Below are 17,310 nucleotides of genomic sequence, written 5' to 3' on the forward strand. Positions count from 1 at the left end.
GTTATTTAATTTAAACCTTAGCTTCTTCCAAATAAAGAAATTTATGAAAAGTAATATCTCATATTAATAGATTCATATAATGATTTAGTAACACAGTATTTTTGAAAAAATATATAAAGCATTTTAGAACTGTTTGGATGAAAAAAGCAACAAAAATTTTTAGGGAAGTTAGTAATTAATATAAATAAATATATATATACTTATAAGAGAATAATAAATTAAAAGCTAAATATAATTAACAGTAAATACATTTTGATATGAGAACCTTATTTATTTATTTATAAATTTCATACTTTTTTTATTCAGGATTAGATATTTATTTATTATTATTTTATCTAAAATAAATTTTATAATCTTGAATGAGCATTTTACAACTTATTAACTAACTTACTAACTAACTAACTAACTAACTAACTAACTAACTAACTAACTAACTAACTAACTAACTAACTAACAATTTTTTATACATTTTTGTTTGTTTTAATTTAAGGTAAAAATTTGTAATCAAAATTTGTATTGATTTAAAATCTGAATATAATGACAAGAAACCTATTTTTTATGTAAAGCTAAATGATAAATTATATTAATAATTTATATTGTTATACAAAATGAAAAGGCACATACATATACTTGATTAATAAAAATTTTAATTAATATTTGTTAAAAAACATTTTATTTGCGATTGAAACATCTCATTTAATTTATTTGGCATTATTTAGAAATTTGAAAAATCTAATAATTTTGAAAAGACTGCTTAAAAAAAATAATTTAGAAATATCTAATGCTAGCTTACTAACTAACTTTCTTTATACAAGCATTTCAAAATTATATTAATAAGTAAAATACCACTAATTGGTAGACTTCTAGTATTATTCAATTAATTAATCATTCAAAATAGAAAATATCTTTTTTGTTTTATCCTAATGAAAATAGTTAAGTCTACAAAATTTAATACGAGAATACCTGAATTTTTTTTCAACTCAGTAATCAAATACAAATAATTTATAAGTAAAGTATCTCTGTAACATATTTGAAAATTTACAAGCGCATACGCAAAATAGATATTTTAAAGAGAAAAGAAAAGTGGGTAATTAATATTTTAAAAATTAATGGTAAAGTCTAAACTATTTGATATTCGATTTTAGATTATCACTCATTTTGATAAAATTGAAGCATATGATTCCCATCTATTATAATTAGTTAAAAGACTAACTTATAATTTTAAAAAATATATAGATATTTTGATTAATTAGCTTTCAAACAAATGACCACATATAACTAAATTTTTAAAATTTGTAAATCATTGAAAGAATACAATAAAAAATATTTAGTTTGTTGTATTTGATACTTTCAATTATCCTAAAAGCTAATTTAGATTGACAATTAAATACAGATTTAATTAAAATACGATTTATTAATTTGCATCAGAATTCTGAAGTTGAATTCTAATATGATTTTGAAGAAAAAATTCAAATTGTTTATCTGAATAAATAAGTGTTTTAGTATTTAAAAAAATAATATTTTTTTCATTACCTTTTTAGAAATGTTTTAAATTTCAACAATTTATCTATGATAAAATAATGATTTTTGACCAATTAGCGAAAATTAAAAATACAAAAACTAAAAATAAATTCATAATTTTCTACTTGTTATTAAGTGATTATCTGATTTGAAAAATTATATTTGTGAATGAGCTTATTAGAAATTAATTAATTCGTCATTACCAAAATTGTATTTTCCTTTTTAAGAAATATTAATTTTTAAAGTCTACAAATATAAAAAATATAAATTTTATGAATGAATTTTTTATGATTTTTCTTTCTAATTAAGGTTACTGTTCTTTATAGTAGCTTTGGCTACTTCATGTGGTTAATAACTTTTATACAATAAAATTAATAATTGACATTTGATATCAACAAATAATTTGATGCAAGAAATCTTATATAAAAACTATCTTTTAGATTTATGAAAATTAATACATTACCTTCCATCTTACTTACTTACTTTTCATATTTTTAAAAAACAAACAAACAAATGTACAAAATTATTTTAAATAAAATAAATAATAATCGATCCATTCATTTTCAAAAAAATATTAAAAAAAAGCTACAATTTTTTTATAATCTGTAAATTCATGAATATATTTTTAAAATCAATTAAAAATATTTACCCAGAATTTAGTAATCAATAAATTTTTGATCTTGTAACCATGAGCTAATTTATTTATTAGATAAAAAAGTATTGCATCATTTTAATTAAATTTGAAAGGACTATTTTCTATTTCGTTACAAGTAGAAAAATAATTTAAAAATTTTTTAGAAAGTCTGCTGTCTTATAATATATTTTATTATTTTGTTGAGAGAAAACTAATTTATTTAAAAATTTATAGTCTTTTTTTGTATTTTATTTTATTATAATATGTGTGTGTTTGGTTTTGATTCTTTTCTCCCTTCTAAATATTAAAAAAATCTCTAAAATATTTTTCATAAAGAAATAACAAAAATCAGATCTATTTAGGATTTTTTGTTATGTATAATATCTATAATTAGTGATTGTCAAGTTAATGTATGCAGATATGATATTATTTTTTTAATAGTATATTTACAGAATTATATGTACATACACATTATCAAACACTCTAATAAAATAATTAAATTTTTTCTTTCAAAGCTTACAATATTTCTAAAAAGTGTACAATCTTAATTAAGAAATAATAATTAATTAATACCGATAGGATTACAATGCAGCTAAGCTTACTTGCTTGAAATCAACTAAAGCTATGAAAAATCAAATTTTTAGGAATATCTTATTCTTTGTTAATATATATATTTAGTAGTATTATATAATTATAAAAGCTCTAGCTGACCCAAGCCAAACAAACTTTATTTTTAAAATGCTTGAATTTAAGAAAACCATATGAAAACTTTAAAAAAATTTTCATCATTAAATGATCAATTATTAATCATTTATATCGTTATACAAAATGAAAAGGCCCATAAATATACTTGATTAATAAGAATTTTAATTAATCTTTATTAAAAAACATTTTATTTGCAATTAAACATCTCATTTCACTTCATTTATTTGTTATTATTTAGAAATTTGAAAAATCTAATAATTTAAAAGACTATTAATCAACTAATTGATTTTTAAGAACAATTATCACTTAACTAAAATAATTCAGAAATCTCTAAATTCATTTGCTTGCTTACTACTAACTTTCTTTATACAAGCATTTCAAAATTATATTAATAAGAAAAATACCACTAATTTTGTAGACTTCAAATATTATTCAATTAATTAATCATTCAAAATAGAAAATATCTTTTTTGTTTTATCCTAATGAAAATAGCTAAGTCTACAAAATTTAATATGATAATACCTGAATTTTTTTCAACTCTGTAATCAAATACCAAAAATTTATAAGTAAAGTATCTTTGTAACATATTTGAAAAATACACAAGCGCATACACAAAATAGATATTTTAAAGCAAAGAAAAGATGGATAATTAATACAGATGGGATCGAAAGTTTATATTTTTAAAAAATTAATAGTAAAATCTAAACTATTTGATATTCGATTTTAGATTATCATTCATTTTTATGAAATCGAAACATATTTTTCCCATCTATAATAATTAGATAAAAGACTAACCAATAATTTTAAAAAATGGATATTTTGCTTTATTCGCTTTCAAACAAAAGAGCACGTATAACCAAATTTTTAAAATTTCTAAATCATTTCAAGACTATAATAAAAAATATTAAGTTCTAAATAATTACTGTTGAAATTATTGTATTTGATACTTTCAATTATTCTTAAAGCTAATTTAGAATGACAAACAAATACAGATTAAATTAAAATAAGCTTTTATAAATTTACAACAGAATTCTGAAGTTGAATTCTAATATAGCTTTGAAGAAAAAATTTAAATTGTTAATCTGAATAAATAGGTGTTTTAGTATTTAAAAAATTAATTATCATTTCATTTCCTATCTAGAAAATTTTTAAATTTCAACAATTTATCTATGATAAAATAATTATTTTTGACCACTTGGTGAATATTAAAAATACAAAAACTCAAAATAAATCCATAACTTTCTACTTTTTTTTAAGTGATTATCTGATTTGAAAATTTATTTTTGTGAATTAGCTAATTAGAAATTAATTCGCCAATACCAAAATTGAATTTTCCTTTTTATGAAAAATTGATTTTTAAAGTCTACAAATATTTATTATCTTTGCTAAATAATTGACCAAGTATTTACATAACAAATCTATTTTAATATAAAAACTCCTTCAAAATTTTTTAGTATCTGTAATCTAAAAAAAAAATTTTTTGGAAACATACATACAACATATATTTCTTTGTATTATATATTTTTGTATGTTCAAGACTTTGTTTCTTGATTTTCAAAATATTTTATACTTGAAGGCATAAAAAATATAAATTTTATGGATGAATTTTCTATGATTTCTCTTTCTAATTAAGGTTACTGTTGTTTATAGTAGCTTTGGCTACTTCATGTGGTTAATAACTTTTATATAATAAAATTAATAATTGACATTAGATATCAACAAATAATTTGATGCAAGAAATCTTATATAAAAACTATCTTTTAGATTTATGAAAATTAATAAATTACCTACCATCTTACTTACTTACTTTTCATATTTTTAAAAAACAAACAAACAAATGTACAAAATTATTTTAAATAAAAATAAATAATAATCCATCCATCCATATATACATTTTCAAAAAAATATTAAACTTCTTTGATTGAAATTTTGAAAATAAATGTCTATCTATTATTTAATGACTCATAAAACATTCATTTCATAAATGTTTTTTGTATTTAATTTCTTAATAAAAAGCTGCAAATTTTTTATAATCTACAAATTCATGAATTTATTTTGATAATCAATTGAAAATATTTACCCAGAATTTAATTATCAATAAATTATTTGATCTTGTAACTATCAGCTAATTTACTTATTAGATAAAAAAGTATTTCATCTTTTTAATTAAATTTGAAAGGTCTATTTCCTATTTCATTACTTATAGAAAAATAAAGATAAAATTTTTAAGAAAGTTTGCTCATAAAATATATTTTATAGTTAAGTTGAGAGAAAACTAATTTATTTAAAAATTTGTAGTTTTTTTTTTGTATTTATATTAATATGTGTGTGGTTTTGATTCTATTGTCCCTTCTAAATATTAAAAAAATATCTTTTTTTATTTTTCGAAAAGAATAACAAAAATCACATGTATTTAGGTGTTTTGTAAAGTTAATGTATGTAAAATATGATATTAATTTTTTAATAGTATATTTACAGAATTATACATACACATTATCAAAAACTCAAAATTAAATTTTTTCTTTCAAAGCTTACAAACATCTAAAAAGTCTACAATCTTAATTAAGAAGTAACAATGAATTATTACCAATAAGAATTACGATGCAGCTAAGCTTGCTTGAAATCAACCAAAGTTGTGAAAAATCTAATTGATAGGAATTTTTATACAAATATATATATTTAGAAGTATTGTTATATAATTATAAAAGTTCTAGCTTACCCAAGTCAAGCTTTATTTTTAAAATGCTTGAATTTAAGAAAATATTAAATTTATAAAATCAATACACAAATGAAAAATATAGTTAGTTAGTTAGCTTCAAAAATTTTCTCTACTATATTCTTATTCTCTGAGATCGATTTTATCGATTAGCTTTAAATTTGAATCGAAAATAAGTTGGTTATCAAGAAAAAATTTATGTGGAAAGTCTTCAAAAATACATAATATCCATTCATTTTTTAATAAAAAATACACTATATATTATCAATTAATCAAAAATTATGGGTTTCTCAAAAATTTTATTGCTTCTATGTTTTCAAATTTTTTTTCTTCAGAAAATAAGGTTTTAATAAAATTTGCTTAATTATGGAGGATTTAGAGTATTTTTGATTGTCTTTCTTTGTTCTTATATATTTTTTTATAAACGAATATCAAATCATCACTTTTATTATTAAACCAATAATATTTTAAAAAATGAGCTAAGTAATGAATAGTTAGTTAGTAATCCACTTTTTCTTTAAGCATTAAAATTTCTGCTGAAAATGCAATAAATATGATAGTCAATAATAAATTCAAGGTTTATATAAATAAATTTTTATGAATAATAATCTGTAATTTATTAAAAGGTTCTTGATGGTAAACCTAAGTATCTTCCAAATAAAGAAATTTATGAAAATTAATATTTCATATTAATAGATTCATATATTTAGTTGTGCCACTTTTTTTGAAAAAAGTATAAAGCATTCTAAAAACGTTTGGATGTAAAAAGCAACAAAACATTTTTAGGGTAGTTAGTAATTAATATAAATAAATACTTATAAGGGAATAATAAATCAAAAGGCAAATATAATTAACAAAAAATACATTTTGATATGAAAGCTTTGTTTATTTATAGATTTCATACATTTTTTATTCAGAATTATATATTTATTATTATATCTAAAATAACTATTATAATCTTGAATAAGCATTTTATAACTAACTAACTAACTAACTAACTAACTAACTAACTAACTAACTAAATATTTTTCATACATTTTTGTTTGCTTGAATTTAAGGTAAAAATTTGTAATAAGAATTTCTAATGGTTCTATAAAATATGAATATAATAATAAGAACTTATTTTTTATATAAAGTTAAATGATCAATTATATTAATCATTTATATTGTTATACAAAAAGAAGAGATACATATACTTGATTAATAAGAACTTTAATAAATCCTTATTTAAAAACATTTTATTTGCAATTGAAATATCTCATTTCATTTATTTGCTATTATTTAGAAATTTGAAAAATATAACAATTTTGAAAAGACTCTTTAGACTTTAGACGACAAAACAATTCTTTAGATCAATTCTCGCTTAAAGAAGATAATTCAGAAATCTCGAAATGCACTTGCTTACTTACTAACTTTCTGTATATAAGTATTTCAAAACTAAATTAAAATAAATACCACTAATTTGTAGATTTTAATTAATTAATCATTCAAAACAGAAAATATCTTTTTTATTTTCTCCTATTAAAAATTATTAAGTCTACAAATTGTAATATGAGAATACCTCACTCTATTTTTTCAACTCAGTAAATAAATACCAAAAATTTATAAGTAAAGTATCTTTCTAACATATTTGAAAGTAGACAAGCGTATACACAAAAAAGATATTTTATAGATAAAAGAAAAGATAGATTAAAATTCATGGTAAAATCTAAACTATTGTCATTCATTCATTTTGATGAAATCGAAACATACAATTCCCATCTATAATAATTAGATAAAAGATGAACTTATAATTTTAAAAAATGGATATTTTGCCTAATTAACTTTCAAACCAATAAGCATGTAAAACCAAATTTTTTAAATTTGTTAATCATTGAAAGAGTATAAATAAATAATATTTAGTTCTGTTGAAATTATTCTATTTGATACTTTCTATTATTCTTAACGTGATTATCTGATTTGAAAATTTATATTTGTGAATGAGCTTATTAGAAATTAATTAATTCGTCAATATCAAAATTGAATTTTCCCTTTTAGAAATATTAATTTTTAAAGTCTACAAAATTTTATTATCTTTGCTGAATAATTGACAAAGTATTTACATTACAAATCAATCTATTTTAATTTATAAACTCCTTCAAACTGTTATACTATCTGTAATCTAAAAAACAACTTTTTTGGTCAAAACACACATACATATATTTCTTTGTATTTTGTATATGTTCAAAACTTTTTTTCTGGATTTTCAAAATCAAAATATTTTATACTTGAAGACAGAAAAAATATAAATTTTATGGATGAATTTTATATGATTTTTCTTCGTAATTAAACCTAATTTTGTTTATAGTAACTTGAACTATTTGAGGTGGGTAAAAAATTTATATACAATAAAATTAATAATTGACGTAGAAATTCAACAAATAATTAATGCAAGAAATCTTATATACTGTAAGTGCTCATTAATGAAGGCATATTTTAATTAAGGCATTTTTTTCTTTAATTTTTTTTTTTGGCCCTTTTTTTGAGGCAAAAAAGATACTTAGGGAATGCCTTAATTAATGAGCATTTACAGTAATAACACTCTTTTAGATTTATGAAAATTTATACATTACCTACCATCTTACTTACTTACTTTTCATATTTTTTTAAAAACGAACAAATTTATAAAATTATTTTAAATAAAATTAAATAATAATCCATAAATTTTCAAAAAAATATTAAACATCTTTGATTTGAATTTTGAAAATAAATGTCTATTTTAATTATTCATTATTACACATTCATTCATAGATAAAAAGCTGCAAATTTTTTATAATCTGTAAATTCATGAATATATTTTAAAATCAATTGAAACTATTTACCCAGCCAGAATTTAGTAATCAATAAATTATTTGATCTTGTAATTATGAGCTAATTTAAGTAGATAAAAAAGTATTTGATCATTAAATTAAATTTGAAAGGTCAATTTCTTATTTCGTTATGAGTTGAAAAATAACTAAACATCTTTTTGAAATGCTGTCTTATAATATATTTTATTATTTTGTTGAAAGAAAACTAATTTAGTTAAAAATTTGTAGTCTTTTTTTGTATTTTATTCTAATAAGTGTGTGGTTTTGATTCTTTTGTCTCTTCTAAATGTTAAAAAAATATCTTCATATATTTTTAGTAAAGAAATAACAATACTACATTTATTTAGGATGTTTCGTTATGTATAATATCTATTACTAGTGATTGTCTAGTTTAATATATGCATGATATTACTTTTTTAATAGTATATTTACAGAAATACCCACATTATCAAAAACTCAAATAAAATAATTAAATTTTTTCTTTCAAAGCTTAAAAACATCTAAAAAATCTACAATCTTAATTCAGAAAAAATAATTAATTATTACAAATAAGAGTTACAGTGCAGCTAAGCTTGTTTATTTGCTTGCTTGCTTGAAATCAACGAAAGATATGAAAAATCCAATTTTGAGAAGTTTTGTTCTTTTTTATACAAATATATATATTTAGTAATATTTTTATATAAATATAAAAGCTCTAGCTGACCCAAGCTAATCTTTATTTTTAAAATGCTTGAATTTAAGAAAAAATAAAGTAATTAATATAAATAAATAAATAAATACTTATAAAAGAATAATAAATCAAAAGGTATATATAATTAACAATAAATACATTTTAATATGAAAGCTTTATTTATTAATATGCTTCATACTTTTTTTATTCAGAATTAGATAAAGAATAGCAATGACTTGTGAGAAATAAAAAATGTCATAAGTCAAAGCAATTTATTTTTTTTAGAGAGCAAATTACTCTTTATTAATACTTAGTAGTTTTTGAGATATTTATTTATTTATTATTTATTTTATCTAAAATAAATTTTATAATTTTGAAAAAGCATTTTATAGCTAACTAATTAACTAACTAACTAACTAACTATTTTTGATACATTTTTTTGTTTGTTTTAATTTAAGGTAAAAATTTGTAATCTGAATTTCTACTGATTCTATAAAATATGAATATAATAACAAGAAACCTATTTTTTATGTAAATCTAAATGATCTATTATTTTAACCATTTATATTGTTATACAAAATGAAAAGGCACGTATACTTGATTAATAAGAATTTTAATTAATTTTTCTTTAAAAATATTTTATTTGCTAATAAACATCTCATCTCATTTATTTGTTATTATTTAGAAATTTGAAAAATCTAATAATTTTGAAAAGATTATTTAGATGACTATTTGATTATTTAGAACAATTATCACTTAAAGAAAATAACTCAGAAATATCTAAATGCTCTTGCTTGCTTACTAACTTTCTTTATATAAGCATTTCAAAATTATATTAAAATAAATACCACTAATTTGTAGATTTCAATTAATTAATTATTCGAAATAGAAAATATCTTTTTTCTTTTCTCCAAATGAAAATAGCTAAGTCTACAAAATTTAATATGAGAATACCTTAATTTTTTTTCAACTCAGTAAACAAATACCTAAAATTTATAAGTAAAGTATGTTTGTAAAATATTTGAAAATACACAAGCGTATACAGAAAAAAGATATTTTAAAGAAAAAATAAAATATGGATAATTAATAGAGGTAGGATAAAAGTTAATATTTTTAAAAATTAATGGGAAAGTCTGTCTAAACTATTTGATATTTGATTTTAGATTATCATTCATTTTTATTAGATAAAAGACTAACTTATAATTTAAAAAAATGAATATTTTGCTTAATTAGCTTTCAAAGAAATAAGCATATATAACCAAATTTTCAAAATTTGAAAATCATTGAAAGAGTATAAATAAAAAATATTTTCTTCTAAATAATTTCTGTTGAAATTATTATATTTGATACTTTCTATTATTCTTAAAACTAATTTAGATTGACTAACAAATAAGATTAAATTAAAATACGATTGATTAATTTACAACTGAATTCTGAAGTTGAATTCTAATATAACCTTGAATAAAAATTCAAATTATTTATATGAATAAATGCATGTTTTACAATTTAAAAAAATAATTATTTTTTCATTTCCTTTCTAAAAAAGCTTTAAATTTGAATAATTTATCTATCATAAAATGATAATTGCTGACCACTTAGTAAATAATAAAAATACAAAAACTCAAAATAAATCCATAATTGTCTTCTTATTTTTATGTGATTATCTGATTTATAAATTTATATTTGTGAATGAGCTTATTAGAAATTAATTAATTCACCAATATCAAATTGAATTTTCCTTATTATGGAATATTAATTTTTAAAGTCTACAAATTGTATTATCTTTGCTGAATTATTAATTGGCTAAGTATTTACATTACAAATCAATCTATTTTAATTTATAAACTTCTCAAGATATTTTACTCTCTGTAAATCTAAAAAAACTACTTTCTTGCTAAAAACACACATTCATATATATATTTCTACTTATTTCATATTTTTTTAAGATTTTGTGTCTTTATTTTCAAAATAAAAATTTTGTATTCTTGAAGGCAGAAAATTATATATTTTTTATGAATGAATTTACTATGATTTTTCTTTCTAATTGAACTTTCTTTTATTTACAGTAGCTTGAACTAATTGAGGTGGTTAAAAACTTACATTCAAAAAATTAATAATTACATTAAAACTCAACAAATAATTTGATGCGGAAATCTTAAAAATACTTTTTTAGATTTATGAAAATTAATATATTACCTACCTACCTACCATCTTAAAAATAAATAATAATCCATCCATAATTTTTGAAAAGATAATAAAGTTAGTTAGTTAGTTAGTTAGTTAGTTAGTTAGTTAGTTAGTTAGTTAGTTAGTTAGTTAGTTAGTTAGTTAGTTAGTTCTTTGATTGAATTTTAAAAATATCTATCTATTTTTAATCATTCATTTCATAAACATTTTTTGTATTTAACTTCTTAATAAAAAGCTGTAAATTTTTAATAATCTGTAAATTCATGAATATATTTAATAATCAATTGATAATATTTATCCAACCAAAATTTAGTAATCAATAAATTATTTGATCTTGTAACTATGAGCTAATTTATTTATTAGATAAGGTATTTCATCATTTTAATTAAATTTGAAAGATCTATTTCTTATTTCGCTCTGAATAGAAAAATGACTAAAAAATATTTTAAAAGATTCGCTGTCTAATCATATATTTTATTATTTTGTTGAGAGAAAACTAATTTATTTAAAAATTTGTAGCCTTTTTTTGATTTTATTTTAATATGTCAATGTATGTGGTATTGATTCTTTTATCCTTTCTATTTATTTAGGATTTTTAGTTATGTATAATATCTATTTATAAGTGATTCTTAAGTTAATGTATGTATGGTATTACTTTTTTTAATAGTATATTTACAGAATTATATATATACATACAATATTATTTATTATAAGGGTGCAAGAATAAATCAACTAAAATTTACTTTACTATTGGTAATTGTTTTTTAATTTTATTGAATAATTATGAATTTTAAAATAATTTTAGTAGATATATTTTATTTAGCATAATCAGAAAGCATTAAAAAATTACTTCAATTTATTTGATAAATGTGTACTTTATACTGTAGTAAATCTACTTTAATTTATAAGAATTTGAATTCATATTTGGAAATTTATATGTTTAATGTATAGATTTTGTTTATTATATAAAAAGTTGTAAGCTATATTATTAGAGAAGAAAAAAGAGGATAAATGATTAATTAATGATGTTTTGAGTATGTAAGCTAATTATTTGAGTAAATTTTTCTTTTTCCACATTAATTAATTAAGTAACTAAATAGAAGTCAAAGGAATTGTTTTATTGTTACTTTGAAGAAATTTTAATTAAATATATCAAAACTAAACCTTATTATTTGTTTTAATAAATTCAGAAAGTCTCCAAACAACTCAATTCATATTAATGCATATTTTTTTATTAAAAATTAGATTAGTTTAGATAGTATTCTGTCTTTTTATAACAGAGTTGTTAGCTTAATTATTTTTTGATGAGTAACATTTGATGATTTCAATTTTTAATTGAAAAATTTGTATGCTTCTCTGTTTTAATAAAAGATTTTTACAAACAAAACAAAAACACAAAAGTTTTCAAAAATTGAATTGGATACTTTTTAAAGTAATTTTTATGATTTTTAATATAAAAACAAAATTATTTTCTTTTGCATTTTTGTTTTAAATACATTTTATTTTTATGCTTTAAAATCTGTTTAAAATCTGCTAGAAAACTATACTAAACTAATTTTTCATTTAAATAATTTGGAGACTTTCCGAATATAACAGAGTTATTAGCTCAATTACTTTCTTGAGGATTAATATTCGATTATTTCAATTTTAATTCAAAATTTTGCTTGCTTCTTCCCCTTTAATAAACACTGTTTTACAAACAAACACATAATAATTTTCAAAAAATTGAAAACTTTATAAAATAATTTTTATGATTTTTAATTTAATTTAAAAAAATATTATTTTTTGTTGCATTTTTGTTTGTATTTTATTTTTTTAAGCTTGAAAATCTGCCCAAAATATTTACTTTCAATTTATATATTGGTGGGGTTTTTTTCATCGCAAAACCTTTGGTATTGCTTTGTTTATAAATATTTAATATTCGCTTGAATTAATGTAAAGCTATTTTATTGTAACTATGAAGAAAATTTTAATTAAATACTAAATCTTATTATTTGTTTTATAAAATTTGGAAAGTCTCCAAAAAACTCTATTCATTTAAAAGCAGATTTTTTAAATTAAAAATTAGATTAGTTAGTTAGTTAAGTATTCTGTAATAAATATCTTTTTATAGCAGAGTTATAAGCTCAATTACTTTCTTGAGCAGTAACATTAGATGATTTCAATTATAATCGAAAAATTTGCATGCTTCCTCACTTTTAATAAACGTTGTTTACAAACAAACAAACAAACAAACAAACAAAAACATAAAAGTTTTCAAAAAATCGAATACTTAAAAAAAAAATTTATGATTATTAGTTAAAAAAAAATAATTTTCTGTTGCAATTTTGTTTGTATTTTATTTTTTTAAACTTTAAAATCTGCTTAAAGGTTTTACTTTCAATTATTATAATGGTTTTTTTTCATCGCAAAACCTTTGGTATTGCTTTGTTTATAAATATTTAATATTCGCTTGAATTAATGTAAAGCTATTTTACTGTAACTTTGAAGAAAATTTAAATTAAATACTAAATCTTATTATTTGATGTATAAAATTTGGAAAGTCTCCAAAAAACTCTATTCATTTTACTGTAGATTTTTTAAATTAAAAATTAGATTAGTTAGTTAGTAAGTTAAGTATTCTGTAATAAATATCTTTTAATAACAGAGTTATTAGCTCAATTACTTTCTTGAGGAGTAACAAACATTAGATGATTTCAATTTTAATTTAAAAATTTGGTTTACAAATAGATAAAAATTTTCAAAAATTTGAATACTTTTTAAAATATTTTTACGACTTTTGAAATAAAAATAAAATTATTTTCTATTGCATGATTTTTAATACATTTAGTTTTTTTACACTTTAAATTTTGCCTAAAGTTTTTACTTTCAATTAATATATTAGCTTTTTTTTAATCACAAAATCTTTGATATTGCTTTGTTTATAAATATTTAATAAACCCTTGAATTAATCTAAAGTTGTTTTTGTTTTACTTTTACAAAATTAAATATTTTGATTTACAGTAGTTTCAATGTTGATTTAGAGTTACCAAAATTCATTTATATATAGATTAAAAAATAAATTAAAGTTTATGCAAATCCATCAATTTCTGTACATATATACAAATTCTATTTTTTATCTTATTTGCTTCTTTTGATGTAATTGCTTTTTAGTAATTTACTTAAAAAATTGTTTACTTAAGCAAAATATTTTATGATTTTTCCAACAAACATATCATATTTTTAGAAAGATATGCTTATCATTTAATGGGATCAAAATCCATATATTAAAATAAGAAATTATAACTGATTTTGAATAGTTAATTAGCATCAAGAAAATTATATCTTTTATACGAGTTTTGAAAAATCCCTTTTTAAATGCTTTTCTTAAAAAATAAATATCTAAGTTGAATAATCAAAATCTAATAATCAGAAACATATAAATATGCAAATATAAGAAAAGAGTCAATAAGGCATCTCATCTAATTTTCATGAATTTACTTGTGTTAAAAAATTAAAAAAAAATAGTTTTTATTATTTATTTTGTAGAATGCTTGGTTACTTAACAAACATATCAACTAAGTGAGTATTTCAAATATTATTGTTTTAATTGAATAAAAAATAATTTATAAAAACGAATAGTTGTAAACAAAATGAAAAAATGTAAATAATAATAATTTATGAATCTATTAATTTACACTCATTCATATTTAATTAAAATTATGGGAAAAACAATAACTGTAATGAACAATTTTAAAATTCATTTCTTTGTGATAACCAAATATCTTTAAACTTTTAATATAAAAAGATAAAATTTATTGATGAAAATCCTAAAGTTTTCTCTGAATTTCATTTTTTGGTTTCAAAAATACATATCAAATTGAACTCTTTTCTTTTTCAGAGATAAAATAAATCACAGTTATAAATTATCTTATTTTATCTAAAGGATGTTATTTTAAATAAGAAAAAACAAACAAGATGAATTCTTTTTTACGTTTTATATGTTTTATAACTGTTATATTTATATAAGAATACTTATATTCCTATGTAATAATACTAAAATATTTTACAAAATAGAATATAAATATGAATAAAATATGACTTTGAGTTATAGGGTAAGTTTTTTTATTTTTGAATCTTGAATATCAACCATAAAACTTAAATTAAATTCAACGGGTAATATTTATATTAATATTGAATTTAAATTAATTTGTTTCACAGAATTATTCATCAATTTTTTACATTCAAATATTCAACTATAACAATCTAACCCTATCAAACTCATTTCAAAGATCTTATATTTTTTTAAAAATTAAAATATGTAAACAAAGTTTTAGAAAATCTGAGAATTTATTTTAAATTTTTGGAAATTTTTAATATTATTAATTTGAATAAATTCATACTATATAATTAAAATGTTTTATGTGATCTAGATGGAAAATTTATTAATCTCTTCAAGAATATTCTATTTTTATGTATCATTTTATTCATTTTTTAGGATTGCTTTTACTATTAAAATATTTTTAATCAGGTAAGAGTATGATTTAATAAATAAATTACTCAACATTTGAAAATTAAATTACAATTAATAAAAGAAAATATAGTTAGCTAGCTGATCATAAGGAGTGAGCTTATTAAATGAGTGATTCTTAGTTAATCTAGACTTTGTAAATTTTGATCTATTTCACACTTAAATTAATAGACTTTATAGTTAATTACAAAAATAATATAATAGATGATGAAAGATATTTTTTAAATTTGATAGGGTAAGGTATCAAAATCAAAAATTATTAGCTCATTTATTTAGTTTTTATAGCTAATAACGAATTTATTCAACCAACTCGCTTTTCTGGCTTAAGAAGCTTATGAAATTTTTGTTATTTAAGGTAAACATGACTATAAAAAATCCTTTTTATTTTCTTTTAAAAAATGTTATTTATAAACTTACTTTTTATTTTTATTAATGAAATAGCATGCTTTTACTTACTAAATAAAAGTGTACTACAATACTACTTACTACTTATGTTATAAAATTTTATATAAATTAGTCAACCCCTGATTTATATCCATTCATAATTTATAATTTAGAATGCTCATTTTAACTTGTTTTCTTCAAATAAATTAATTAAATATCATACATATATACATACATACCTTCATAGACTTTATTATATTTTAGAAGAAAAAAATTAAATTAAGAAATTTTATTGTCTGTATCTTTCTTTATAAATACCTAAATCAAACAACCTCTTTTCATAATAATTAATTAATTAAAAAGAAAACAATAAAAACAAAATTTTAAGTAAAATGACTATTTTAAAGTTATTTATTGCCTCACTTTTAGTAAGCTAAATATTCGCTACACAAGGTGCTGATGTTGCTTGCACTAGTTCGTCATGCGCAAATTCTGGAGTTTGCCCAGCTGTTCCAACTGCTCCTACTGGTTTGAACTGGGTAAATGGTAGTAGTGGAAATTGTGCCATTAATTCATGTCCTGCAAGTACTTCATCAGGTCTTACTGGTGCTTCTGATCTCTTCTGTAAATCTTGTCCTGGAACTGCTAATGGCTCAGTTCAAGCCGTCTTTGCTAATACTGCATTAACTGGTTGTGTTGCTGCAAGTGCAACTTGTGGTAGTACTAGAACTGCTAATTAATGGACTAATGCCGATTGCCTTGCCTGTAATGGAACTAGCGCCTAATATGCTAAGTCTGATAAATCTGGTTGCCAAGCAACAGCTTTTTCGTCAATTATAATTTTGAGCTCAGTTTTATTTTTAATTTCATTCCTTTTCTGATTTTTATATGTCTGAATTAAATTCATTCAAAAAAAAACAGATTTATTATAATACTTATTTGATTGTTAGCTCAATATAGTAAAGTTCTTACTTAACCTTTATATTATATATGTATGCTGATTTGATTGAAAAGTATTATAATACATTCAGTTAATTAAAATAAAATTTCTTTTCTTTTAAATTCTTTTTTGCTTTTCTTTTCTCATAAACATATTCTTTTCATTTTTAATTATTTATCAAAAAATATTATTTA

The 17,310-nt window shown here is 19.5% G+C and overlaps 1 protein-coding gene across 1 annotated transcript; it reads left to right on the forward strand. All coding sequences in view use genetic code 6, as the record gives it.

Annotated features, from left to right (window-relative positions):
- Nucleotides 1-16,568: 16,568 nt before the first annotated feature.
- Nucleotides 16,569-17,057, forward strand: TTHERM_00733950 (cell surface immobilization antigen; the record flags this gene model as incomplete). The annotated part of the gene is made up of 1 exon (XM_001011543.3): nt 16,569-17,057. One exon carries the CDS (start codon nt 16,569-16,571, stop codon nt 17,055-17,057), a length of 489 nt encoding a protein of 162 aa, XP_001011543.1.
- Between the last annotated feature and the right edge of the window lie 253 nt (nt 17,058-17,310).

This window comes from Tetrahymena thermophila (genome assembly GCF_000189635.1).
Source record: "Tetrahymena thermophila SB210 genomic scaffold scf_8254736, whole genome shotgun sequence".
NCBI classification, from domain to species: Eukaryota; Ciliophora; class Oligohymenophorea; order Hymenostomatida; family Tetrahymenidae; genus Tetrahymena; species Tetrahymena thermophila.